The sequence below is a fragment of the Octopus sinensis genome, unplaced genomic scaffold (genome assembly GCF_006345805.1).
Source record: "Octopus sinensis unplaced genomic scaffold, ASM634580v1 Contig12563, whole genome shotgun sequence".
Lineage (NCBI taxonomy): Eukaryota > Metazoa > Mollusca > Cephalopoda > Octopoda > Octopodidae > Octopus > Octopus sinensis.
The window spans coordinates 254484-282328 of record NW_021832611.1 but is presented as its reverse complement, the minus strand read 5'-3'; the positions used below and the strand labels follow the sequence as shown (position 1 = coordinate 282328).

The 27845-nt window shown below is 31.2% G+C and overlaps 6 protein-coding genes and 1 long non-coding RNA gene across 7 annotated transcripts; 3 read left to right on the top strand and 4 right to left on the bottom strand.

Annotated features, from left to right (window-relative positions):
- The first annotated feature begins 2798 nt into the window (after window positions 1–2798).
- LOC115229408 (histone H3.2-like) lies at window positions 2799–3209 on the top strand. Its single transcript, XM_029799768.1, has one exon. It carries the CDS (start codon window positions 2799–2801, stop codon window positions 3207–3209), a length of 411 nt encoding a protein of 136 aa, XP_029655628.1.
- Window positions 3210–9275: 6066 nt separating this feature from the next.
- On the bottom strand, window positions 9276–9866 carry LOC115229391. The gene is made up of 3 exons (XR_003883323.2): window positions 9576–9866; window positions 9456–9519; window positions 9276–9388 (listed from the first exon to the last, which is right to left on the bottom strand). It is a non-coding gene; the product is annotated as an uncharacterized LOC115229391 (long non-coding RNA).
- Window positions 9867–13919: 4053 nt separating this feature from the next.
- LOC115229400 (cysteine and histidine-rich domain-containing protein 1-like) lies at window positions 13920–15132 on the top strand. The gene is made up of 6 exons (XM_029799759.1): window positions 13920–13983; window positions 14015–14100; window positions 14143–14411; window positions 14455–14593; window positions 14626–14813; window positions 15066–15132. The coding sequence occupies exons 1-6, from the start codon at window positions 13920–13922 to the stop codon at window positions 15130–15132; spliced, it is 813 nt and encodes a 270-aa protein (XP_029655619.1).
- A 65-nt stretch (window positions 15133–15197) lies between these two features.
- Window positions 15198–16636, bottom strand: LOC115229399 (lanosterol 14-alpha demethylase-like). The gene is made up of 5 exons (XM_029799758.1): window positions 16478–16636; window positions 16099–16235; window positions 15795–15924; window positions 15597–15760; window positions 15198–15438 (listed from the first exon to the last, which is right to left on the bottom strand). Exons 1-5 carry the CDS (start codon window positions 16616–16618, stop codon window positions 15198–15200), a joined length of 813 nt encoding a protein of 270 aa, XP_029655618.1. The 5' UTR covers window positions 16619–16636.
- Window positions 16637–19127: 2491 nt separating this feature from the next.
- LOC115229398 (DNA replication factor Cdt1-like) lies at window positions 19128–19503 on the top strand. The gene is made up of 2 exons (XM_029799757.1): window positions 19128–19216; window positions 19250–19503. The coding sequence occupies exons 1-2, from the start codon at window positions 19144–19146 to the stop codon at window positions 19501–19503; spliced, it is 327 nt and encodes a 108-aa protein (XP_029655617.1). The 5' UTR covers window positions 19128–19143.
- Window positions 19504–21395: 1892 nt separating this feature from the next.
- Window positions 21396–22336, bottom strand: LOC115229397 (glutathione synthetase, chloroplastic-like). Its single transcript, XM_029799755.1, has 4 exons — window positions 22136–22336; window positions 22024–22102; window positions 21794–21924; window positions 21396–21692 (listed from the first exon to the last, which is right to left on the bottom strand). The coding sequence occupies exons 1-4, from the start codon at window positions 22334–22336 to the stop codon at window positions 21396–21398; spliced, it is 708 nt and encodes a 235-aa protein (XP_029655615.1).
- A 2637-nt stretch (window positions 22337–24973) lies between these two features.
- LOC118761351 (adenylate cyclase, germination specific-like) lies at window positions 24974–26573 on the bottom strand. The gene is made up of 6 exons (XM_036499190.1): window positions 26552–26573; window positions 26165–26226; window positions 25614–25733; window positions 25550–25579; window positions 25409–25516; window positions 24974–25374 (listed from the first exon to the last, which is right to left on the bottom strand). The coding sequence occupies exons 1-6, from the start codon at window positions 26571–26573 to the stop codon at window positions 25048–25050; spliced, it is 669 nt and encodes a 222-aa protein (XP_036355083.1). The 3' UTR covers window positions 24974–25047.
- Between the last annotated feature and the right edge of the window lie 1272 nt (window positions 26574–27845).

Below are 27845 nucleotides of genomic sequence, written 5' to 3'. Positions count from 1 at the left end.
CAGGAGCTGTTAAATATTTCAACGCCATTTTACTTAAGCGGGAAATATTATCAATTGCACATGTTACGAGAGCTTTTCGTTGTTCGATCACTCTCGATGACATGTAATAAGTAGAATTCCATCTGATATTAATATCTTGTTTCAATTTATGGACAGGCAGATTTAATTGAGTTTTGCAAGTTAGTTAATTTGCTAATTGCAAGTGCAGAATGATTAAAATGGCTTACAATATCCCGACTAGTACTAATAATATTTTTGACATCTTCTTGAGAAAAAATTGATTCATTTATTGATAATTGAAGTGAATGCGAAAAATATTTTCTGGAGGGAATACAATAATTTGGAATAATATGATTTAGTAATCGAATGAAACCAATATCACCAACAAATGAATAGGGTAATAAATTAACTGCAATCATTTCTCCCATTAATTTATGAATTATTTTTGATTTATGATCGTCAATATTCCACATATTTTTCTTTTCTATAACTTGAGTAAGTGTTAACTGCTTCAATTGAGGCAAAGGTCGTTTTTTTTCTGTAACACAATTGTTCTTCAGCTAATTGTTCACTATGATAAACCCTAAGATGATTTATCATATTAGATGTTGTAAATGTCTTTCGCGTTCGTCCTCCTCTTGATATTAAAATATCGCATAATTTACATACGCAAAAAACGAATTATCGTCTGAGACATCAAAAATTTCCATACAACGCTCGACATGTTAAACAAAATATTTAATTACATTTTTAATAAAATAAATTACATATAAATATATTTTTATGTATAATATAATGGCCGATTAATCGGTATCGGTGAAATTGGCCGATAATCGGTAATCGGCAAAATCCAAAAATGGTTATCGGTGCATCACTACTCAAGACTATCCGGATCGTGGGCACAGCAGATTCTTGCGAGCTTTCTAGCCCTCCGTCAAGTTGTACTTTATAAGCCAGTTTCAATGCGAAACGTCTTGTTTTTTCCAACTGTTTGACAAAGTAGTCACTCTCCTCCGACAGTACCAGCCCTCATAGCCATATGTGAGGACATTAACTAATTTATAACTTTTTCGTTTTACTTTATTGTTCTATTTTATTAAGAAATATTTTAATTTTCTACCATTACAAATTATTAGTTTCAAAAACGATTTCAAAAGATATTAATTGACAATATACAAGGAATTATTAAGCCAGCAATAAGAAGACTATGTCGAAGAGGAGGTGTTCGAAGAATTTCTGGAAAAATTTACGACGCGACACGTTCTGTCCTTAAAATTTTTATTGAGCAAACTGTTCGTGATTGTATTTCTTACACTGAACATGCCAAAAGAAAAACTGTTATTGCAATGGACGTTGTTAATGCCTTGAAACGTCAAGGTAGGACAATTTACGGATTTGGTGGATAAATTATAAATAATTTTTTTAATAAAATACATTGATATTCCTTACAAATTAACCAGATAAAAATTAGCAATTTCATAACAAGCTAACAAACGACGGTGAAATACTACGATTGCTTTTTTTAATCGGTAAGAAATGTTCTAGAAAAAACAAAAAGTATATTTATAGAGTAAATTAGAGTTATATCATTCGAAAATTTTATTTTTTTCTAATAGTTTACTTTTTCGAATCGTTTTATAATTATGTTTAGTCAGAGAATCAGTAAAAATCTCGCGTTTTATGGAGAAAATGTACATCTATTTTTAAATTTAAATATGATGCGAATATTTTAAAAATTTTATAATTTTTGTCGCTTCTGAGGTTAATTTGAGTTAACTAAAATTCCCCCTTTTAATTTTTGTTCTATTTAGCTTTTCTATTTGCTGTGCATCTCCTCATGACATTAACTAATTTATAACTTTTTCGTTTTATTTTATTGTTCTATTTTATTAGAAATATTTTAAATTTCTACCATTACAAATTATTAGTTTCAAAAATTTCGGAATGATACTTTTTTGCAAAAGGACAAAAAAGAGCTCCCATTAAAACCAAAAATGTTTCTGTTGCTACAAAGAAAACAAAGAAAAACTTTTTCAATATATCTTATGAAAATTTTAAAGACAGTACATAATCAACTTGGGATGTCAAAGAAGGCTATGATGGCTATGGACAGTTTTACATTCGATGTTTAGACAAAATAAAAACCGAGGCTTCAAATCTAGTCTATTAGAATTCGAAGGCTACCATTACCTCACGTGAAATACAGACTGCAGTTCGTCTGATTCTTCCGGATGAATTGGCAAAACATGCTATTACAGAAGGTGCAAAGGCAGTTACTAAGTACACGAATACAAAATAACATTTTAAAAATAATTTTTTATTCATTTGTTCTTTAAATAACTATTGCAACAATCGAATTTTAACTAGTAATTGTTCCTTTGCCATTCGAGATCTCCGCTGCCTTCTCAAACATCCAAGTTCTTAAAAGACGTCGGCCTCCTTATCGCTCGGAAAAACATTTATGCACGCAAATCTTCTTGGCTAAAACGGAGGATCGCGGTTACAATCATGCGCGACAACTTGCAAGCTGATCGTTCTCTGCTTTTTGTTTACTTGATTAACTAGTAATTTAGTCTGTAATCTTGCAAAATTCATCAATTTAAGCAATAGTTACAATTATTTGATGGTGCTGATAAAATATTATTTAAAAAATATTTAATTTTTTGATTTTAATAATGACGAGTAATTTAACCAAAAAATTTTCGGAATAATACTTGTTTGCATTACTCGAAAAAATTTCGGAATGATGTCTTTTTTTACTATACTGGCATTGTCATTGTTGTCTGAAATAAAAAAATATGGCTAGAACAAAACAAACAGCTCGAAAATCTACTGGTGCAAAAGTACCAAGGAAACAGTTGTCTGCAAAATCTGCTCGCAAGTCTGTTTCACAATTTGGAGGGGTAAAGAAACCTCATCGATTTCGACCTGGAGTTGTTGCAATGCGAGAAATTAGACGATATCAAAAGAGCACTGATTTGTTACTACGAAAACTTCCATTCCAGAGACTCGTGAGAGAAACCGCTCAGTTTATCAAAACTGATTTACGTTTTCAATCGTCAGCAATTGTCGCTCTCCAAGAAGCGGCAGAGAGTTACCTTGTTGGAATTTTCGAAGACAGTAATTTGTGCGCAATTCACGGAAAAAGAGTAACTATAATGCCAAACGATATGCATTTATCGAGAAGAATTCGAGGTGAAAAAACATAACTTGTTTTTTTAAATAAAAAAATGATTTATTGTAGACAATTTTTGAATTTTTTGTTGAAGTTTGTAGAAAATGCATTTCGTTTAGATAAATAGAGGATACTAGTTGTGTATCGTAGAAAAAATATAATTCAAATTGTTTAATACGGATTTGTTTGAAAATTAATATAAATGAGGAAAACAAACAAAAACCTATAACCATGAACAAGCTACAGTGAACAAAAATAAAAACTGGACATACTTTTTCTTATAAATTTACAATGGGACAATATTGCAAATATGTCTCAAATTTGTTCTTAACATAGATTAAAGTATTTTACATTTTTTAGTTTTTTAATAAATATATCGAAAATTCAGCCACAGCACAAGAGAAAAATAGTTGCAGCGGGGACACTTCGTTTGGATTAGTTAGTTTCTAATAACATGTTCTCTCTCTAAATATAAGAATCTTTTCATCTGCAATTGCAAAACAATTGGAATCTTATTCTGATATTCAAATATCAAAATCTACAATAAAAAAGACACTACATGAATGCAATTTATATGGCCGAGTACCTCGAAGGAAACCATTATTGTCAAAAAGGCACAAAAGAAACCGTTTACAATTTGCAAAAAATATGTAAACAAAAATATGAATTTTTGGAATAGAATTCTGTGATCAGATGAGACCAAAATCAATTTCTTCGGATCAGATGGAATTCAGCATGTGTGGCGCAAAAATGGCGATGCAATAAATCCAAAATGCATAGTGGCTACAATAACAATGGCGGCGGAAATATAAAGATATGGGGATCTATGAGCTCGCAAGGACCTGGTGAACTTTATATCATAAATGGGATCATGAATGCAGACATGTACATTAATATACTTGAGGAAAAAATGGTTCCCTTTATCAACAAACATTCAGGAAATCCGATTTTCCAACAAGATAACGATTCGAAGCATACTGCAAAGAAGACTAAAAGTTTTTTGACTGACAAAAAATCTTGCAAATGAACTGGCCGAGCATGTCGCCAAATTTAAATCCAATTGAACACCTGTGGTGCTATTTAAAAAGAAAAATTTTAACATTTGACGTCACAAATAAAAAAAATCTAGAAAATTTAATTATTGAAGAATGGAAAAAAATTCCAAAGGAAATATGTATCAAATTGGTGGAATCAATAACCTCGAGACTAAAAGTAGTCATCAAAAATAAAGGAGGGCACACCAAATACTGACTTTTTAAATGGTGTACTATTTATGAGGCGGCAATTTTTCATGTTTTTGCTCACAGATATAAAATAAATTGATTTTTGGTTTTAAAAAAATAAAAATTATTAAATCAACTTTAATAAGAACTAAATTGCATAAAAATAGTTTAAGTAATTAATTATTAGTATCGGAAATTGATTTTATTTGTCAAAAAGTCAAGGGGTGTAATATTTGTGAACCATATTGTATATAACGATAGTGCATATTTGTTTATGGCATGAAAAAAGTTTGCAGAGTTTAGTTTTGTTTTGTAGAGATTGATTATTCTTTCCTTAACTTTCTGTAGGATTGACCCCATAACTTTTTCTTTAAGGACAACACTCCCTTTGTCTTCTAACACCCCCAAATAACGATATCCTTCCATTCCTTCATAGGTTTACAGAACGAAAGATTGTCCAGATTGGACACAGATTTTTGAGGATTCATCTCCAACCAGGCAGTTTCAAAAAACTTCCGGACTGTTTTCATCATTTCTACAATCTTATTCTCTTTATATGCAAGTAGTTTAAGATCGTCCACAAAGAAGAAATGATTCGTCGAGTAAGTCTCCATGTTAAGGTCACTTTGGTTAATCGTTGGTCAATTTGGAGGTTTACATTCCATCTTTTAACAATACTCTTCACAAAGGCCGTTATCCACGAAGGGATCCCTGAACACTCTAACACATTGAATAAAAAGGCGTGATCGACAGAATCGAATGCCTTCTTGACATCAATCCATACCGAGTAGAAATTGTTCTGATATTCCTTATTGATACATTGATTAATCAGGGCCTGTTCTTTAGCACCCTGGCATCGCCTTCTCGTCCCAAGTTGGTTGTCGGAAATTAGACCAAATGAATCCACAAAGTCCGATAGTTTCGAGTTGACGCATTAAGTTACTATCTTTTATAGGTTAGGCATGCACGTGATGGGCCGAAGATCGTTTGGGGTTTTACAGATGTCTTTTTTTGGGATCAAATATGTTGTTCCAGTATAAAACCATTTCCCGGGGATATAATCTCCTCGGACTATTCTGAAAATCTTCTTGCATAGGGGGCCATTCAGGGAGTTCATTTTTTAATAAAGAAGTTGTAGACACCATCGCAGCCACTTGCCTTCCAGTCAGAGGCCCATTACTTAGAAATCATAGAAACAAGTATAAAGCGCCGATACAGTCCTTTTCTGGTATTTAGCCCGCAGGCACACAGGATTGCACCCTTTTGGAGATCTACAGAGCCAAGCGGAAATTGTATATAAATGGTTCAAAAATACTTACGAAAGTGTGACATGTAGGGCGGGCTGTGATTTTAAACTGCTTTTTTGTGGAGTCACGCCTGGAAAAAAGTTTTTTGACAAAGGTGACACTCACATAAACATTTGAGAAAATTTTTATGGATAGCAACCTAGAAATATATTAAGTTAAGGGAATTTTTAGGGAACCATTTCCCAAGCTTTGGTGGAGCAACGTCAAGTAACCGCCTCAAGTTCGCCTTGTTTCGTGGCATCAAAAATCACATTTCCGTAGCTGTCCTCGATCTTTAGTCTGTTCTCATGCTTACTCCTAGTGAGCAACCTCATTGTAAAGAACATCGGAGTACAATTCTTAAATCCTCAACTTCTTTTAGCCTAACATCCAAAACTTCTATGGAATCTTGATAGATATTCTAAGTTGTATATGAAGAGTACAATCTCTCAACCAGGTATCTTCGCAGTTTGATCTGAGAAAGCATCGCTCCTGAAGTGCGTAAAAAACAACTTCTAGTGTCAAACAGAGCAACGACGACCCTGTGGTCACTTTTCACGATGGTCTCTCTGTATGACTTCGAGTCCCGTAATAGTGTTCTATCTTTCTGTTTGCAAAGAATGTAGTCAATTTGGTTATAAATCGTCATGTAGACTTCAGACTCGTTTCTTCGGCGGCCTGTCCAGGTGGTCTTATGTCGTGCAGCATACGCAAACGCAATGTTAGATAGAAATAGACCAAACGCCGGCAAAAATTTATCAGCATAGCCTTCGGATGATTTCTAATCGCTCTTCTTTGTCTCCAGATAGTAGACTTGTTTTCTCGACCTACTTTAGCGTTCCAGTCTCCTGCAATGGAGACTAGAAAGAATAATTCCAGTTCGGCAAATATACCGAGAGCTAAAAAGTCACTGTGTTTAAACTTCACAGGGCTAAGTTTTATTAAAAAACAATTTATTATTATAGACACTCTCGCGATGCCATGGATCATGACAAAGCTTGTGCAGCACAGGAAACAATACGAGTAATTAGTTTATTCCATTTCCCGCGATCTTGGGCGACGTCCCGTAGTGCATCGAGATCGTCCTCGTCCTTTAATTCTTTACCAGCCCTCTTTAGGTCTCTATCTAGCGTACCCGGGAGAGTATTTCTTGGTCGCCCACGGAAACGATGGCCCCCAGCTTCGAAATAGTCCTCCATAGCGGCGTTTGCCGGTGCATCCAAATCCATCCTTAGAATATGTCCAAACAGCCTCCATCTGCATTTGGTAATTTCGAGCGAAATTGGTTTGCATGATGTTCTGGCATAAACTGTTCTGCTACACTTTGGTTGAACTTGTGACGTGGTTCTTTAAAGATGGAGTCTAAAAAGCGCAGGAAACTAACACCTTTTTCGCTACTCTCGTTTAATGTCAGAGGAATCGCTAAATCTTGGAAAAGAACAGCATTGTGCGAAGATCTGAAAAGATACAAAGTCTCTGTTGGATGTTTACAGGAGACAAAACTCCATGGGGGATTAAAAGAGGAACTGTCGGGCTATCACTTCATCTTATTCCGAAGTGAATGCAGACACTTTGGCCAAGGATTTGTAATAAAGAAGGAACTGAAACCAACGGTACATCGCTGTTGAAGCATATATGATCGGATTTGTGTACTTCAGATCAGCATGAATAAGCTTTGCTCATCTAAAAGCTTACTATCCATTATAAACGTATACGCACCCCACAGTGGAAGGATTGAAAAAGACCCCACTGAGATAGACTTGTTCTACTCTTGCCTGTCTGAAGCTTATTCTGAACTTGAAAAAACAATTTTTCATATGTAAACTATGAAAACCGCGTAAAGAAGCAAAATTTGAATAAACATTGAATACTATTCAAAACACAGTGATTCCAATTTTTATTAAAGTTATCTCACTTGCACATTTTGTCAAAAACAGAAACGTCTATCTTATTATTTGCAACTTAAATATTATTCAAATGTACGTATTGACTCGGGTCCCCACATTTTGAAGGTATAGTTTATAATTCAACTGAATATATGAATTAGAAATATGAACCAAATCTGCTTATAAAAACAATCATTTATAAAAAAAGGTTAATAAATAACTCCTTCACATGATTTAAATTTAGTCACTCCTTCAATATAAGCACCAACTTTGTCTTTATTAAGACATTTAAGTGCTCTCCAATCCAAATTTGCCAATTGCTTATAGCCATTCAACCTCCCATCTAATTCAATGTATAACAGCCATGCTTCTATACATTACTAACTCAACCCTAACTCGGTTCATCATGGCCTGTTTTAGTAACAGCGTCCTCCAAAACCCGAGAAACCATCTCCCACGTGATGGAACCTCCACAAGCCTATCATGATAAAAATATCCACTTAACCTCATATTCTAGAATAATATCAATGACTGTCTGGAAGAATGAGTATCTATATGGTCTGAATGAAGATAGTCTAAAAGTATATTGCAACTTTGATCACACCGTTTATAATCACCATTAAGAAGACACTCTATAGAAGTAACAGACGATGCCTTTAGACGGATAAAGCATTCTTGGAGTGGCAAACATCTCCGATTATGAGAATATGACTCTAGTAATTCCAGAGCTTCATTTCGCTGTCCACTCAGGTTCATATGAGACAAAAGCAAGCCCCAAAGCATCATGACTTGATCGTCAGGCATGGATGACTCCATTACCAATTTTATCGAACTTATAGCATGAGAATACATCCCCAATATAATATCCAACTTGATTCTTCTTTGCCACAATGGAAAGGCAAGAAACTCAGAACTATTTTCTTCCAAGTAACGGCATCCAAGTAATGTGAGCTGTTTAGCTTTATCCAATAATTGAATATTCGCACAAAAGTCAATCTATGATCACAATCCATCAATCAAACCAATAAAATTAATAATTTCTGCGGAATAGAAATGACCGAATTTGTCGACAATAACCAGTCAATGCATTTTGAAATTCGTTCGTGTATCTGAGAGAAATATTTGCAATCATTTCCATATTTTCTTGCCAGATAAACACAAAAATCCAAATATTCGACTCTTAACAAATCTAGAATAGGAGAATAGAAACAACCACAATCAGGACTCTGACTAATAGCAGAATCAAAATCTTTTATGGCAGCAAGATTATTCTCTTCTTCGGAAGAATCTTGGTTTAAAAATGAGCTCCTAAATCGAATTAATTGTCCTTTCACACGACCATCGTGTTCAAACTCGCGAACACTAATAAATTAATATAACAAATTGACCAATTGATTATGTGGTTGAGCAATTCCAAAAAATCAGAATCCGTAAAATTTACCTTCACAACCTCTCTAGCAAAGGAAAGCCAATATAGTGGCTCATCTAAAATTCAAAACGTCCAAATTACCTGGAAAGGTGGAAACAACATTCTTGAAAACAATCTGAGCTGTTTTTATATGGTTTTGATTGTCCTTCAGTGTGGACTCGTACTTGGGAATAATACAAGTTTCATCAAGAAGAGAACGTCTATTTCTTGCTTCCATTGCATGAGAAATCTCGAGCCAAAAGCACTACATTTATTATTTAAAAATCTTCACTTCAAGCCAAAGCGATTTTGATTTTTTGTGAAATTTAAGTGCCCTATGTAGTATGGTACGGGCTGTCCCAAAGTCTAATCTGGAACTTAATTCCAACGAGCCGCCATTAGCCACAATTCTAAAATTAATTAATTATTTTTTCATAATAAAGAATTTCGATATTATTCAATAAATTCTAAAAATACTTTCATTTGTGTTGTGATGTTTAAGTGCCCCAAAGTATGCTTGAGATGCTCTTGAATCCCACTCCTAAATATAATAAACATAAATATGTGAGAGAAAATAATATTTTAAGTATTTAATACAAGATTTTGACAAAATCCAATATAAGACCACCAAAGTTTGATATCATTGGGAAATCTTTGCAAAACACGATTAAAAAGGCGATTAATTCTCATAGAAATAGAGGCCATATGCTGACGGCTCAATGTATGTACAGACTTGCCATGTTTCTAAAGTAATATAACAAAATTACTTTTAAACGAGAGTTGAAAAGAGCAATTAAATTAAGCTCGTATTGAATGTATTGAAGGAAATCAGCTTTCTCTTTTTGTCGACGTATCAAACGATATTCATGCTGTGTTCTTTTTCGTAGAATCTCACTTTGATTTTTATTTATGTTTATTTACTCTGTTTCGTGTGTTGTGAAAATTGAAGATTGTGACATAAAACGTAGTTCTGGAAGCATTTCTTCTAATGATTCTTGTACAAATTCCGCCATGTTGTTCTAATATATTACATTCAAAATAATGCATACAAGAACACACAAGATTAATCACGTTATTTTATTTATATTAAATAAATTATGATTATTTTACATTTCGAGTTAATATTTTATAATTGTATAGAAAAGGATTCATAATGATTTAATTTAGATAATATTAAAATACGAGTTAATTCTATCTGAGAAATGATTTTGACTATTATACAGTACCGCTCAAATGTTTCGGACCACCCTATTTTTCTCAATTTCCAAGTCAATCCTAAATTATTTTTATACGGTTCTTTAGAGAAACTTATTAGATAAGCTTAACACATTTATTCTATTTTAAAAACTTGGACAGATATTCATGTTTGGCGCAATTTTAAAATTATCGATTTTATACTCGATCATATTTTCGGACCTTTTAAAAAAACCGAAATTTATTAAACTTATAAAAAGTTAATAATTAATATTTCCTCCGTTGTTCGTTATAACAGCATTTATCGCTCTGGAAGTGAATTGTATATTTTCAATGTACGAATTTCAATCTCGTACCAAATTTTTTTTGGTCAAATTCCAGAGCTCTGGAAGATCTTTTGGTTCCAGATCATAAAGTTTTTGTTAGTACCGACCACATATTTTCAATAATATTCAGTTCGGGTGACTGGCTCGGCCCAGTTTCTAAGATTTTTATTGTTTCCTTTGAAAAAAATTCATTGTCGACATGGACCGATGGGAAGGAGCGCCGTCTTGCTGGAGATACATGGTCTCATCATAAAAATTTTCGAGTCCAACATTTATAATTCTCTGATACTCTGCGGAATCAACTTTTTAATGCATAAGACAATGTTTCTCCATCCTTTGCAGCAATAGCTCCCCAGACCATAATGCTAGGAGAAAATTTTCGTGTTTTTAAACAATATTTTGAGTCAAATCTAGAGTTTGGTGGCCTTCTAACATAATTTTTGTGTTTGAATGCAAATTTATTTTGGCATTCATCACTAAAAATAATTTTACCCCAATCATTTTGGCTCCAAGTTAATTCTCAATGCACCAATTTTTCTAGCCTTTTTATGGCATATGGAAAGACTTGGTTTTAGGGCATTGCTTTCGCCCATTCAAATTATTTCTTTGTAGGCACTTTTAATTGTTTTGTGCTTACAATAGAATTTAATTTCATATCAAATTAATTTGATTTGCCGTTTTTGTGGGGTCTGCTTCGAATTCTCACTAATTTGCGTTCAATCTTGGGGATAACAATCTCGGTCGACCAGATTTGGGTCTGTCGGAATATAGTCCAACGGATGAATATCTGGAAATTGTTCTTTTGAACAGCAGTTTTGGATATTTTTTAATTTTTCGCAATTTCTCTTTGTGAAGCTCCATCTTTAAAAAAAGTGATGATAGCGACCCGATCAACCAGTGAAACACGCGGCATTTGTTATTTATAGTCTTTTGTTTTTAATTGAATCCAAAATTATTAAATTTAAGAGATTTAACTGGTTCGAAACATATGATTGCAACTGGTCCGGAACATATGATCGAGTCAAATCAATTATATTCAATTGGCGCCAACAAAATATTTAAAGAAAATTTTGAATAGAATAATGTATTTAAGCTTATCTAATAAGTTTCTCTAAGAACCGTAATAAAATAATTCAGGATTGACTTGGAAATTGAGAAATAGGGTGGTCCGAAACATTTGAGCGGTACTGTACATTAGTTTACGAAAAATTAAGGACAGTCAAGAGTGGTGTTTGATGATACGATTAAAAAGTCGATCACTTTTTATTAAAATACATATTTATAAATTGTGATATTTTTTTAATTGAGTATATGCACCGATGTTTTAGTCAAAGTTTCATCTTATTGATTTTTTGAAATTATTTTCTTCTTTTAAATAAGACAAGAGAGTTTTCTTCCTATGAACACATGAAAATTTTTTTATTCAAAAAATCATTAGTTTTTAACATATAGGAAAACAACTCCAATTTTAGAATTTGCAGGCTGAATTGTATTATTAGAAAATTCAATTTTACAATCCGCAAGTTCAATTTTATAGTTGGCAACTTTAATTTTATAATTTGCAATTTAACTAATCGACAACGTATAAAATTAGAGAAAAAAGGAAAATGAGCGTTATTTTAAAAATTCAACGTTCTGCATTTGAATTGCACTCGGAAGCTCAAGCTGAATGTTCGCTATAAATGCAACACATTTTTGAACAATAATCCTTTCAAGACACCGTATATTTACTTTCTTTTTAATCCTATAATATAATTTGTACTCGGCATATTTCATAATTAAGGTTGTCATCAACAAAAGCAGAAAATTCAATGTTGACGTTAAAATTAAGTTCAATTTTGACTTTGAAATAATAAATTATGCCAATTATAAAATTGAACTTGTCGATTATAAAAATGAAGTGATCGCGAGAGATATCCGCTCAAAAAACCATATCGATTCGCAGGCGTCCCCTGTGAGTGTCGACATGCGAGACCCGATCTCCTGAACAATGCTGATTTCCTTGCCGCCCAGATAGCCAGATGTCTCAACTGCGAATGGAAGGAATTAGTACTTCTCCACAAGTGAAAAGCCTGATGGCTCGTCTTCTGACTTTCTTGAGCGCGTCAGCGTACTTCTCTCTGTCTGTGCGAAGAGGATCTCTTGGATGTTTCCACGGAGGTTGACAATCGAAATTTTCCGCCAGAGCAATGATGATTATCGACTCTCACTTCTACGGAAAGCGATTCTTCTCCCGATATCGTGGGTGAAAGTCGTCGTGAGGATTTCGGCAACGCTTAACGTTTTGAATGCGACGAGGGCAAACTCCGCATTTTTCAAAGACACAACTGGAAACGGATCGACTCGAAATTTGGAACACCCAGTTGGGTTCGTTTGGAGATATAGGCACTCATCTCAAATAGAAACGTACCGATGATTCCAATAGTTGTTAAGGGAAAAACTTTAATCCGATAATATCTTAAAATGTATATGCAAATTATATTTAACAGTAGTTTCACCATAAGACTGAAAATAAAAATAAAATTTTTTAATATATTATACGGTCACTATGTCAACTCGGGCATCTGAGAGTAGAGCTTTCTGAGAAAATAGTCAATTAAAAAAAATTTGATTATATATTTTGATTACATTTCCTTCTGAGTCCCAACGTTTTCGCGTCCAGGTTTTGATAGCCGTGTTGCAAATAAATAATTTTTATTGATGTTAAAGCTGACTATGGTTACTCCAGATATGTTACTTCGACCATGGGTACCCATTGAGTTCAGTTCTCGGGCTCCCTTTCCAACCATTGCATTCCAATCTCCACGTATATAAAGTAGATAGCTCCTGGATGATTCCACGAGGGCTGTAAATAGTGAACGGTAAAAGTTATCCAGTTCCGTTGGGTTTTAGATGGTTGTGGAGAAGTAGGTGCATATACATTTAAAAATTGTAATTCTAGAGTTAAATGCAATCTTTCATTGAATTACGCAAATTCTGTCATTCAATTTCTATATTCTGTTGAAATACTCCATTAGTCTGATATCCATCGCAAAGCCCATCCCGTAATGATGGCAGCCCTAAAGAAGATAAGGTTGTGGGTCAGCATTCTGTTAGTTAAGTCCTTTTTTGACTTTGGTCGCTTGTAGGCAGCAGATAGTAATGCTGTATCGTTTCAGATCCTGGCAGAGCGACCTCCTCTTCACTGACAAATTTAATTCTCGAACGTCGAAGAAGGCCAGTGTAAACAGAAAGTTTAAAAAACCTGAAAAAGACATTGTGTAAATTTGAGAGGCGTGACCAACATCAAATTGAAAGTCCATAGTTAAACAAAAAAGAATGTAGGTTAATAAATTATTTAAAAAAACATAATGATATTTAAATATATAAATTTATAGAAAATATTTTTTAATTTAAAATAAATTGCTACATAGTCTACCGCATGTCTTTGAGGTGTAACAATCCTGGCTGTTTTAAAACCTATGAAAATGAGACCAACACTGAAAGTAGAGTCTTATTATATTTATTGCCTCTAAGATTCCTGCCAATATCACAGTGGAGAGCCATTAATAAGAGATTCCTTAAAACAGTGGTCATGTTGTGGTAAAAAGTCTTTAGATTTTACTGAATTTATTAATTTTCCTGTAAAGTATGTTTATTAACAGTTAAAGGGCTGCGTCTATGGGCAGCACTCTTCTGTTAAACCCAATATAACTCCCAAAACTGACTCTTCCTTTATTCCTGAGGAGTCTGTTAAAACAGCTCCTAAGGAGGTCAGGAAAGAACAAATTTCTCGTCCCTCGAAGAATCAGAAAATGGTCCCTTTGGAAATTAAAGTAGAGGATTCATTAAGAGATGCTCTTAAAGATTATGAGAATGTAACACAAAATGTTACTGAGCTAAAATGTCTCAACTACGGCTGTTCTGCTGTAATGTTATTATTTAAGGCCACGGTAGACTCAATCAAATGATCTGAGTGAATGCCGATATCATTCGATGCCGCCGTCATTTCACGATAGGACTCAATTATGGCCTTGCTGTAATAAACAATCCGCAGAGATTGAATATTTTTTAAAAATTGGAGGCTGTGTTATTGGAGATCATCGTTGGCCAAAAGTGAGATTTTTTAAATTTTGTAAAAAATTAAGAATCCTGGTCAGACTAGCTGTAAAGTAGATTTTATGGATTCTGCTGATACTGTTACGGTTGTTGTGTATGCTCGAGCTACTGATCCTCAAAAATGTCAAATCTCATCAAATGGATGTAGATTGGTAGTAGAAGCTACTTTTTCTGGGAATAAGTATTTCGAGACAGATATTGAATTGTTTGGGGTTTGGTGTGTATGTATAATTTCGAGATTGTAAATCCTTCCATGTCTTCTGTGACACTGTCTAGGCTCAAGATTACAATTAATTTGACAAAAATTGACAACATTCCCTGGACTTCTCTACAATTGTGAATAATGTTGTTCTCTTATTGACTTCTTAATTTTTTCCGGGTTTTAAAATAATTTAATTGAAACCTAACAGTTGCTTAGCAGAATCTATAAGAATTATATTAAAAAATAGATTTTAATTTTTTCAATTAGTAAGGTCGACTATGGACTTGAATTAATTTTTCTTATATCAACTAGATATGACACTGTATATATCTAAAACAAAAATTTTGTATTGTTTCGAAATTTATTGAATACAGGATATTATTACTGTTAAAAGTAGTGTTAAGGTGCATTCCGAGATTTTAGATATATCATAGAATTAAGAGGACTTCGAACAACGGTTGAAATATCTATTCCAGGTATGACATTTTTTTCTAAAAATATTTCATAATTTTGAATTAAGTAGGCTAGAGTTATTTTTATCTGTATATTCGCAAATTTTTCTCCACTGCATCTTCTTTGGCCATATCCAAATGGTATATATGAGCATACGCCCATTTTTTTGATATCATAGTTAATAAAACTATAAAAGTCGAGATATTAATTTTTACCGATCAGGATCAAACTCTGTGGGATTTTCCCAAACACTACTTAGATGGTGATTTGCAGAAGGAGATATACAGACATACGTCCCTTTGAGTATATCATACCCAAGCATTTTCTGACTTATTAATGATTTACCAGAAAACCATATCATTTTTACAACGGCGCGCAATAAGGGCAGCTGGCGGTCTTAAACGTAATGTTTCTTTAAAACATCTATCGAGAAGGTCCATTTCTTTTAAATCGTCATTGGTAAGGTTTTTAAAATCTTTTCCACAGACACTGATTTGTTCTTCATATAGCTTGTCCTAGTAATTATCTTCTATTTCATTAAACCTGAATTTTTTTATTATGTGCAATAAACAGTGTTAGCCAAGCAGCAGTAGAAGAAGGGGTTTGTATTCCTGAAATGAACTGGCCCATTATCAGAGCTCTAATAGCTTTTTCATCGACCTTACGTCCGTCACTAAAATAAATTTTATCATATAGTACTGATATTTAAAATCCAACAAAAATTGAAGCATATCATTTCCTGATATATTAAAAATGTGTCTATTCTGAATTTCTTTGATCAGCATATCGTTTAATTTTAACTGTGAATTGTATGCATCACTTTTTAATAAAGAGGACTCGAAATTACTTTTTTACTTTTAGAGGAAACCAAGCAGGAAAAATATAAACAAGGATTGAAAATACGTTGTTTATATCTGATATCCATTTCATTCTGTTTTCAAAAACAATATTCCTTACATTGTTTCCTTTTATATTAATAAAATTCTTAAACCACATAAACACTCGCATAACATCAGAGTAAAAAGTTCAGAATATTCATGATGAATATCTTGAAGTTGACTATATGATTAAACCTGTAAAATTTGAAAGGTTGTCAAACTTTGACATAAAATTAATAACTTCGACAGCAATTTTTGGAATGAATATATCTAAAAATTCTTCTTTAAATAAAAATAAAAAAAGTTGTTTATGTTGTTGGAAAATCTAAATAAATCTTTTTGTTATACTTTTAAAATATCAGTTTTTCCAAAAATAGGATTTGTAAACTTATTGTAAATTTCCTCTTCATTTAAATCGTCATTTCCTTTCGAATAAAATAATTCAGTGGCTTGACTCCCGAGAAAGACTGTAATAGTTTTTCCCATCATGTTGAAGCTCACAACTTGACCGTACTAAATGTTCAAAAATAGATGAGAACTACTTTTTCATACGCTTTAACTAAAAAAATCGTTATGTCGTTTTTGAAGTCCCATATATGACCAAAAAATGGAATTTTAGAAGGTATAAAAGGAGGTAAAGAAAGCTTCTTTTATTTAATATTAAAATACATTTTTCGATTTTTTGTTGTAAAAATAGCAGAATAAAACAAACAAAATCAGTAAAATGGGTAAAAGAGTTTGAATCATAGCGTATCTCTTCATTTAAACTAGACTGTGTGCAATATATATTAAAATTGCGTAGCGTACAAAAAATTCGATATTCGTAGAAATTTAAAGTGTAAACTATTTGATTGATCTACAAATTTAATTATTGGTTAGTTTGCAGTTATCGTCCAGGAAGAAATATGTTGTTGTTTCATAGAAATTATTAATTCAGAAAATTATGTTTTTATTAAAAATTAATGATTAAATTAGTTAAATTCAAAGCAACATTTGAGGAGGTACACTATCAGCAAATGGCGGCTCTGCAAATTTTTTTTTCTTCTTTTTATACTCTTGTCTTATTAAATATGCTCGTTCGGTCTATTTTAACAAAACCAATCATCCTACTTGTTTTCTTCTATTCACGCACTCATTCATATCTTCTATATAAGAAGCACAAGCTGTTTTTATTTGATTTTTCCCCACCTGGGCTGCACATTTAAAAAAATCTCTATGAAATTTATCGCAGGTTTTTCCAGCACGTGATTGTAGGAGAAATGAATATTTTGTATATGAATTATGAATTAACGGAAAGGCCCCCAAAGGTCCTCCTAAAAAGTAATAATTAATTTATTTGAATTGCTTATGTAGTTAATAAAAAACCTTTTTCATCAAAATAGCAATAAGGATCGAGCAGCTTCATTACACTAAAAATATATTTAATTTTTAAAAAATTATTCAACAAAAAAAATTTTTGTTGTAAATTTTATAAAACAACAAACAAATATCATTCAAAAGCCTTGGAGTCCCATCCGAACTGGTCAAAGGGCAGAAGCACGGGAGTATTCTGATGTCGGGAATGGGAAGGCGTTTGTACCCGTGGCAGCCGAGACCTGCCTCGACACATCGGGTCACTTATATAAAAGGTTACCTGCGAACCATCCGAGGACCGGTATCTGGCCGAGCAAGTCTCCATGGCTATATTCAGAGACAATACCGCCAATAATCAAACAAATAAAACAACTAACGGATCACTCCAAATAGTATGAGTCATACTATTAAATAGTATGGCCAAAATACCTTGAAAATACTATTTTAATTGTCATTTAGTTGTATTTTTTTTAAAGATCCATTTTATTTGGATAGCCATACTATTAAAAAGTATAAACGAAAATTTCTTAAAAATGGTCATACTATCTGAATAGTCACACTATTTGGAGCGGTCATACTATTTGGAGTTATTCGTTACTTCATGTTGGATTACGTTCCTTTCAATGAAACACTCAATTTGATATTGATTTGCATTTACTCTTAAATGAAACAAGTTAAATGTTGATAATTTCAGTGTTCATTTAAAGGAACAAATTATCGACTTTTAATCCAGAATTAGGAGGAAAAATATTAATTCAGATAAGGTTAAACTTTATATCACATTGTTATTTTAGATAAATTTATTTAAAAAACAGCACTATCTTGTTTCTGGCTACAGCTTTCTGGCTACAGTTATCGAATTTGTGTGGGCAACTACATAAATTCCGCAAGTTAAATATTTTGGATAATTTTGACTAGTTAAATTGGCTTGGATTTATCATGATTTCATTTTTCTGCAAAAATAAATAAATAAGAATATCTGTTCATTAATTCTTAAAATTAACTCTAATCTTTCTCAAAGTGCTTTATTCCTATTCAATTTTGGTTTACTGGGTTAATTTATTTTCATTTATTTTATTTAACTTGATTTTTGTTCCTTAGGAAAGTTTAAATCTTTTGTTGCTCGACCAATTTCTGTCATATTATGTTATTTGTGGAATGGAGTAATACTTTATTGAACTGAAATAAACTCCCAAGACCAGTAAAAATTGTAAACCGCAGACAAAAATGTAGATAAATTAATCAGAAGATTATCATTTGATAATATCATGTTATTTCCACACAATTAATTTTTTCAATTTCAAAATAAAATCTAAATAGAAAGAAGAATACGAAATTCTCTTTATATATTAAAAAAAAACTACCGGTAAGAGATTGGCACATAAATGCCTAAGCTTTTTCTTGTACTAGCCACACAATTTTTAAGATCAAGAGAGAACAAATCAGAAATAAAAAATAAATATTTATTAGTAAAAAATCTTATTCCTTTTCAAAATATAATATCTCAGAAAACAAACTCAAATAAATATATGGTTATGATTAAGAAAATATACTCTTATACATTTGATATTTAAGTTATAAATAAATTTAATCAATCCAACTTTTGTATAATATAAAATATCAATTTTAATTAACGTACCGGAGTTAGTGGCCATTATTTTATGTCACGAATAACTAACTATTTTGAACCTAAAAAGGCTACAATAAAAAGAGGCATCAAAGACGAAAAAGAGGGTATTCCTAATTTATAAAATTAAATTTCTTTAGATATAATTTGTAGTGCCTCTAAGAGACAAAAATTTGAACAGTCAACTCCTACCAGCCCTCAGCCACCAACTTTGTCAGAGAAATATCGTCATTTGTTAATTCCAAACCCAACTTTATCTCTACCATCAAAATACAATCTTCTCAAAAGTCTGTTCGATGCGACAGAAATGATTGTCTCAATACTCCACAATCGCAAAGAAGACTGCTATTTTGACAAATTAGTTCCATCTGTCGAAAGACTCACCAGAAAGTGAAAAATTGATTTTCAATCATAGGAAATTTGACGAGAAGAGAATGGGGCAAATTAAGGCCGTTTATCCATCGGCCTATATCTTTTCTCGTATTCCCGATAGTAGAATACTTGTTCGTGCTAATTTGGGTTGTATTTCGATTTTGCCTTTAAGTGCTACTTACACAATATGCTATATTTTGCAACAAAATATTAATTTATCAATTTTAATGTTGTAGTGGGATTTGAAAAAATCGAACAATTTCTTTACTTTAGTCCAAAACTAGCAAGTCAGAGGAAGTCTATATTTAAGAATTCGCTCATGAAACTGACTCATTCTTACCATCAAGTAAATTTGAATATTTCTACTCGAATAGGAATTTATCTCTACATTTGAAAATCCAGTTCAAATTGAACTAAAAAAGCTAAAGAGATGGCACCCACGTTTTAAATTGGAGACAGTAAAAGACATTGAGCCTGTCGAACTGCTGGAGGAAGATCAAAAACGCAAAAAAGTCACTACAGCACGAGAGTTGGTCGATATAAAAGCTCCGATACAAGTATAATTACGTGGTTTTATCATTCTGAAGATTAAAGACGCCATTGCTTCTGTCGTGGCAGAGAATTCAGTTTCTTGTGATGAAAAAACAAAACAAAAAGAAACGCCTCTAGCAAGAGCACTTCGAGGACTTCCGGCCCATCTGATTGCTAAAGTATTGTTTCTTCCAACTCTAATTTCATTAAAGATTTAATTTTATTAATTAAAATTATTTTATTAGGTTAAGGAAAATCAGTCAATGAAACTTAAAAGAAAACTGACTAATAGTGAAGAGATTGATAAAAATATTTCTCGTCGTCTACCATCTCTCATAAGAATCATAAAATCGTTTTTTAAATTCGAGATTGTAGAATTTTCATAACGGAGAGAAAGCCTTCAATGACCGAGGAGATTTTGTTAGAACGAATTATGGAGAGTTACGAAGGACTTTTGTCAGCTGGTATAATATATTGTTGATTTTATATAGACGACATAAATGCTCACTTGGATTTGATTAAACAACGTTATGCGTCCTGGTTTCAAACTTTTTCAACTAGTTGTGGGAATTACGTCAGTCTGGATAAATCTATTGATATTAATTTGTTAATGTGTGACCACTAATATTTTATTCATAACTATTTTTTGTTTAATAATACTTAAAAAGAAACCTTGACTTATTAGTAATTGAGAATCTATCAATTTGTTAGTGTGTTATTAAATCATAAAACGAAATCTCAATTGATTTTAAATTTATGAAAGAACTTAATTTTAATGTGCTCATACTTAAATATTCATTTTAAAAAATTCAAACTGTTTTTTTTATTTTGACCTATTTTCAAAAACAAAGATTACGCGGATGACTTTTAGACAACAACACTGGAAAATAGTAATGTCATCTTTCATATCTGATTGATAAAGTTCAAAAAGATAGATAATAATTTTTCCAATAGCTGCTAAAGTTTATTTTAGATTGTTGAAATAAAACTATATTGAAGTTTATAATCAGTATTATCAAAAAAAAGTTAATCTGTATCAGTCAAATATAGTGAAGAAAAAAAAGACATTCTTATGACAATCCCTCCCTCATTACAATCAGCATATTTCATACGAACAAATGAGCCACAGACATCATTAAAAACTATTTCGTCTTCATCGCTAAATTTATATCGACTATTAACCTGATACCTGATAACAAATCCATAAAAACTAATCTCAGATACAACATCAACCACAGTTGGGTTGTTTCGATCTGTTAATATTATATTTTTTGTGGGTTTTGGAATTATTTTTTCCATTAAAGTATACCGCGATCTTTCCGAAGAATTTTGTATCTGTTTTAAATGCGAGACAAGAGAATCTCCAAATAAATTATTCCCTGTTTAATTTAAACATGATTTAAAACCTCCACCCTCTCTTTGTGGCTTCATTACAAATTTATCGGGATTTTCTATGGCAAATTGAGTCATTTTGTCTCCTAATGAATCGCAGTCCAGTGAATATTGTCCCACCATTGAACTAAATAAAAGTTCCAGGTCTGATTTAGACTCGACAAATCTACGCAGTGCTGTTTTGGAGGCCAGCACTTGTTGTACTTTCTTGCAACCAGTTAAATGATAATTAATTGAGGGACATTTAATACAACGTGATAATTCGACTAAACGTCTTCCTTTCCAATGCTGAAAATCTCACAAAATATTTTAAACAGATTTTGTTGAAATTAATTCAGGAGAATATGCTGTACGGTAATAGACAATAACCACTTCAAACTTCTGCTCACTATTTCATCAAAATAACTATAATACAGTAAAAGTTCCCCCTCCGCTCCCAGTTCTGCATGTTGGCCAATGTAGTCTAAAGTTAGTCTTCTTACAAGACATTCTTTTCCGAGTTTTGATATGATTTCAATCTCTACAAAAGTTTGATCAATAATATTGCTCTCGAAATCATTAACAACAATCACTATCATTGGAATAAAAATAATTTGACTAAAATTCTCAACTTATTTACTATACTTTTGCTGAGAGTAAAGTCTAAATGCATATAAAAAGGCATCTGCAAGTTTTGAAGATATTGACTCTTTGGGAATCTAGAAAAGTAGTTTTTTAGATATTTTTCTAACAGCATTTGAATTGAGGCCAAGTTGTTCAATTACAAATTTGTGTAAGTCGGCAGCCGATTGACTCAATGAAGTCATACCGACTGCAATCGTGTTCAATTCAACTTGTTTTAACTCGTTTTTTTCTTGTGTGTTTGAAATCATAAAATCGTTGCGGTTTATTGATAATTTGATATTCTTTTTTATCGTTAAATTTTTTATCATACTTGTTTGTGGCCATAAAGCCGCACCTCCTCGTAAATTTCCCAAAGTTTTTTAATGAAAAGGTCGTGGTCTAATACACTAACAGAATGGAATCATTTTATACTTTTTTAAAGTATTTTTAAGAAATTCATAATCTTCTGAAACCTTGTTGTACAAAATATTGTATAATTGTGTTATATTTTTTCCATTATTGTATAAATTCAAAGATATTGGATATGGCAACAAAACAGTGGAAATTGGTTCAAGCATATTTTCATTATTGAGTGACATAAATAAAATTCCTTATTTTATTTAGTAAATGTGTACCTTTACTCAGTGCATAACGATATGCTAGCTTAACCAGATTATGAATATTGTTATCAAGTGTTGCTGGTTTTTCAAGAAAACCTAATATATTTTCAAATAATGTTGAAATCAATTTGGAATCATTCATTCAAAGAGTAAATTACAGGTCTACAAAAAATGAAATTAATTTTAACATAATTCTTGTATTTTTGAATACAAAATTAAAACTAAATAAAATTAAATATTAAAAAGAGAAACAAGATAAATTTATTATTTGTTTTAGATCATTAGGTTCCTGGCGGGAGTACCCATTTCTTAACAGTTTAGAATTTGTTCCACTTGAGTTTGAGACAAGTGGTGTCATCTGGATGAAGAATGCACTTTTTAAGAAAATCAGAAGCATGATTTCAAAACTTACAGTAGGGAGAAAAGTGACGCTATGGTGTTTCAGAGGATCTCGATCATGATCCTGAAAGGAAACTGTTTAGTTATTCGCGGTACAGCAGATTCCCCATTCCTGGAATGAATTTAACAAATTTACATCAGCCATAACTATTTGTTTTGACTAAAAAATCCATTTTTAGTTAGTTTTGATTTACTTCTTACAATGCTTCTAATGTCAGAAAGTCTGAGGAATTGATAATAATTGTCGAAAGGTAGAAAGGTGTCTTTTTAGTAATGTGCTCATTTTAAATCGTCTAAAAATTGTTTATGTTTTGCTTTTTAAATACAAATATGAACACCCCTGATGCAGTTGTAAAAAATTGTCAGAAAATATTTTGAATATGTACTACCAAGATTAATTTTTTAAGTTCTTGATAGTTTATTAAGTTAGTTTTAATCTAAAACTACTTATTATCGAGAAAACTTTGCCCCTAAGAATCGCAATGGAAATTCTTTGGAACTGCCATTGCTTGTTTCGAGGCTCTCTTCGTTTTCTGAAGATCAGTTGCCACATTTTTCCAACGAGTTCAAGAGATTTGTTGTGGATGTTTCTACGGAGATTGGGGAAAAGATCATGTTGTTCGACAGGTTAGAATATTTCAAGATTTTGTATTCTTTAGCCTTTTAGCGGCTAAACCTGGACTGATTGCCGAGTCGATTATATTCGTCTTTGAAAAAGTGTTTGGGAACATAGAGTCCTACGCGAGGCATTTCCCATTACTCCAAGCAAAAGCTGACTCCATCTGGGCGTTTTCCGTCTCCACGGTAAACCCCACAAGATTTATCATTTTTTATAAATCTGTTTCCTCCAATTATTTGAATATAAAATACGGAAAATATGTATTGATTTTAGTAAATATTAAAGTCACTAGATTCTTCTATATCGAAATATTTTTTAAGCCATTGAATAGTCTCATCAAACGACGAATTTTTTGTGAATGGCAATAAAGTACATCTCTTGATTGGATAATATATACTCGGGAAATGAAATACTTTACTTAATTTTAATTTTTCAGAATGATAATGACTATTTGATAATCTACCTATCTGTTTTTCGCAGCTTTTTCCATATTGCGTTAAGGCAGTTTCATTGACTACTTTTTCGCAATATTTTTTTAATGATGATTTTTTTGATAACATTATTGTTTCCTTGATTTCATTTTTCACTTTGGTAGCATCTTTTTTGACATTCTTAAGAATAAAGTAATTCACAGCGTCGATTGCAGTCGCTTCGTCTATATTTTATTTATCAACACAAACGATTATCTCTTTTTCCCAAAATGTTCTATTAATAATTATAAAACTAGGTGAATACAATTTTTAACAAGTTGTCGAAAGGTAGACTTATCAACTCAGTGTATTGACTGATTTTTATTTATCTAAAATACCGATTAATAAATTGTTCTATTTTCTCTTTATAATTGATTTGCGTTTCTTTAATAGACTGCTTAAGATAATTTTGCAGAATAAAATCAATGTCATTTAATCCGAGTTTATTCAATAAATTCATTATATTTGACCTGAAATATAATCTACAGGATATTAACATTGTTACGTCGTCACTTCTTATATATAATGAAATGATTTCTGATATTATTTCAAAATCTTTATAACGAATGCTTGAAATTATTTTGAGTATTTTTTTAATTAATGTATTTTTATTTTCTAAATCATAAAACCTCATAATCGAAATTATTAATAGATGGATCACTTTTATTTCTAATGATTTATACTTATTAAAGAAATACCTAAAAACTGAATATTTTTAATAACTATATCCAAAAAATCAGAAACATCAAGTGGATTGTTGTATAGCATATCGTTATGAATATTCTTTATAAATACTAGCATTTCATTATTGAATTTCTATTAATAAATTGATTGTATCTAACCTTCATGGTCTGCTGATAAAAATTTTTGAACCAATTTTCGCGCTTAAAATTTGAAAAAATAGATAACTCACTAAAAATAATTGATATTTTTTACATTCCATTTTCATTTGTTTCGGTTATAAATACTGGAGCATAGTCATCTACAAAATGTTTTTCTAGGTTCTCCAAATTTAGAATTTCGGAGTCTTTAGTTTCGAATTTAGTTTCTTTTATTCTATCAACAGTTGGAAGGTCGGGCTTAAGAATAATTGGGTCGTGGCTATTCATTTCATCTTTAGATTCACTTTGAGAATATGTGGGAAAGGTTTTTATATTTTCAAATTTCTCATTCTTCTTCAAAACTTCAAAAATATTATTATTCTGTTCGACTTCTGGAATTTTTTCTGTAACTATGGCATTGAGTGTGTTGCCATCATTCTGTCATTGTATTTAAATTGAACAGGTAATTCACCTCGAGATTTGTGTTTTCTATTTCATTTTCACTAAATATCGAATCTTGGTCAATTTTCTCGACGTCAATTATTATTTTATCATTTTCTGAAGTGTTTGATTCCAGATTCTAAATTTAATCATTTTATAACTATTAAATCACCTCTATAAAAATCGGTTCTTCAGATATCTCCTATTCAATTAATATTTAATTAAATATATTTAACCTTGTCAAAATTTAAATCATCATTCTTTTTGTTCATGACATCAAAATCATATGCATAAGTCAAATCTTTAAATACTTTCGGCTTCACTGAATACATATTTGGAATTGATTTTTTTAACATCTACAAATAATTGAAAAATTTATAAAATTACTGGAGAATCATGTTTTGAACTTTTTTGAGATTCTTGGATTAATGATTTTTTTTGAAAGTTATTCTAATATTTTATAAAAAAAGTTTACCATAATTATTTTTTTTGTATGAATATTGAAATTTTTATTTAAAATTAATTTTTTGTTTGTCGGACTGATAGTTTTTTGGGGAACAATAATTCCCTTTTTCAAATCAGAAATATCTTGATTTTTTAAAATTATTTTCTAATCTAAATAAATTTCAATATTAGACTTCGTATTCTTTAATGAGCAAATTATCGGAAAATTCTGAATCGTCGTAAATACTTTCATATCTATATATCGTAACTATAATTTTTCTTACTTTTTTACAATGTGAATATCTTTCTTATTTAAATTTGATTTTTTGATTTCATTACTTACACGTTTTTTATTTTTCTCACAGAGTTTAGTTGTAAGTTTTAATTTGTAATGGTTCAAGAGATCTAAAAATTGAGATATAAAATACAATTTTCGGCCTTAACAACCCATAAAGTATTTTTCAAAGAAACCAAAATATCCCCAAGCGAATTAATAAAGGAAATACTAGAGACTTCCACTTTAAAGATGAGTTTTCTATTTAAAAAATAAATTAATTACAAAAAAACCTTATTATTTCATTATTACAGTTAAAAATTGCAATAATATTATTTGACAGCAGAGTTGCATATATTTTTAGTTTATAACAGCTGCAAATATTTGTGATTTTCTCTTTCTGAAATGTGTTATAGGATTTCGTATTTTTTTCTTTAAAATAAATTTTTATTTTACCTCTCCTTAAAAGATCTAGCATATAGGTCCCATATATATTATCATCTCTGTAGACAATTATGCAAAATTTATTAGATATCACACATAAATCCACAGGAGAATGTTCGCAAAAGATAGAATATAGATTTGAGAGTTTCATTAAATTGATATCTAAATTCCAGATACAAACTGATTTATCATCCCCTGAGGTAATAATGAGTTTTTTTTCTTGAGCAATTGCCACGACTTTCTGTCTCTCATGTGACTATAAATATGATTCAATTAGTTTAAATAAAAAACTTGGACATTAAAAATAAAAAGATTTCTATTGCAGTCAAATATTTGTATATCACCAGTTGCCGTACCAACAATAAATAATGAAATAATGCTTGCATCAACGCTTTTAGAAAGATTAACAAATTCACATAATAAAATGCATGTAAAATGATGATTGCAATGTTCTGTTTCCGTATTTATCGGGGATTTGTTTATTATTATCAAGTTGTAAAAGAAATCAATTAAACATAGGGTTCCTTAAATAAATAATAAATTTAATTTTATTACCAGTATTATAGACATAGCTATAATCAAGAACTTTAGATTTTAAATAGAAAGTGTTGATTTCGTATAAATCATTTTCATCTAAAATTTTCAAGATAGTATCATTCAAAATAAGTCCAATTAAGTATCCACGACCAAGGCATTTGATCATTTTAAAACGAGTAATTTCATATCTGATAAAAATTAATAAACATACCTTGTAAATGCTATTAAATCGTAAATATGTTTATAATTCCAAATTACTAATTCATTCATGGATAAACTGAGAATCATTTTCCCTTCACTAAATGGCTTGCAAATAAATATCTCTTTATTTGTTTCATAACTATTTTATTAATTTAGCACATACTTTTGAAATAATGTATAAGTTTCAAGACACCAAATTTTTAGATTACTATCGGCGCTAGTAGAAACGAGATATGATCCCTTTGAAAATGAAAATAAAGATGTGATTTTTCGATGGTGTGCTGCGAAACTAAATATTTTTTCCAAATTTAAATTATATATTTGAACTAAAAATTATTCCTTTAACTTTTACTGATTCCATCTTTAAGCCCAACTGCGAACTTTTCACAACTTTTTAAAAATGAGATTGTAGTTGCATACGCACAATTCTTACTATATAGACTCTTTTCTTCTTTCATTTGGGATAAAGAAAATTTCTTAAGTTTATTAAAATAATATTTAATAACTTTAATCAGATAACCATCTGTAGAGACTAAAATCCGATTTTTATCTGAAACGAATTGAAGAA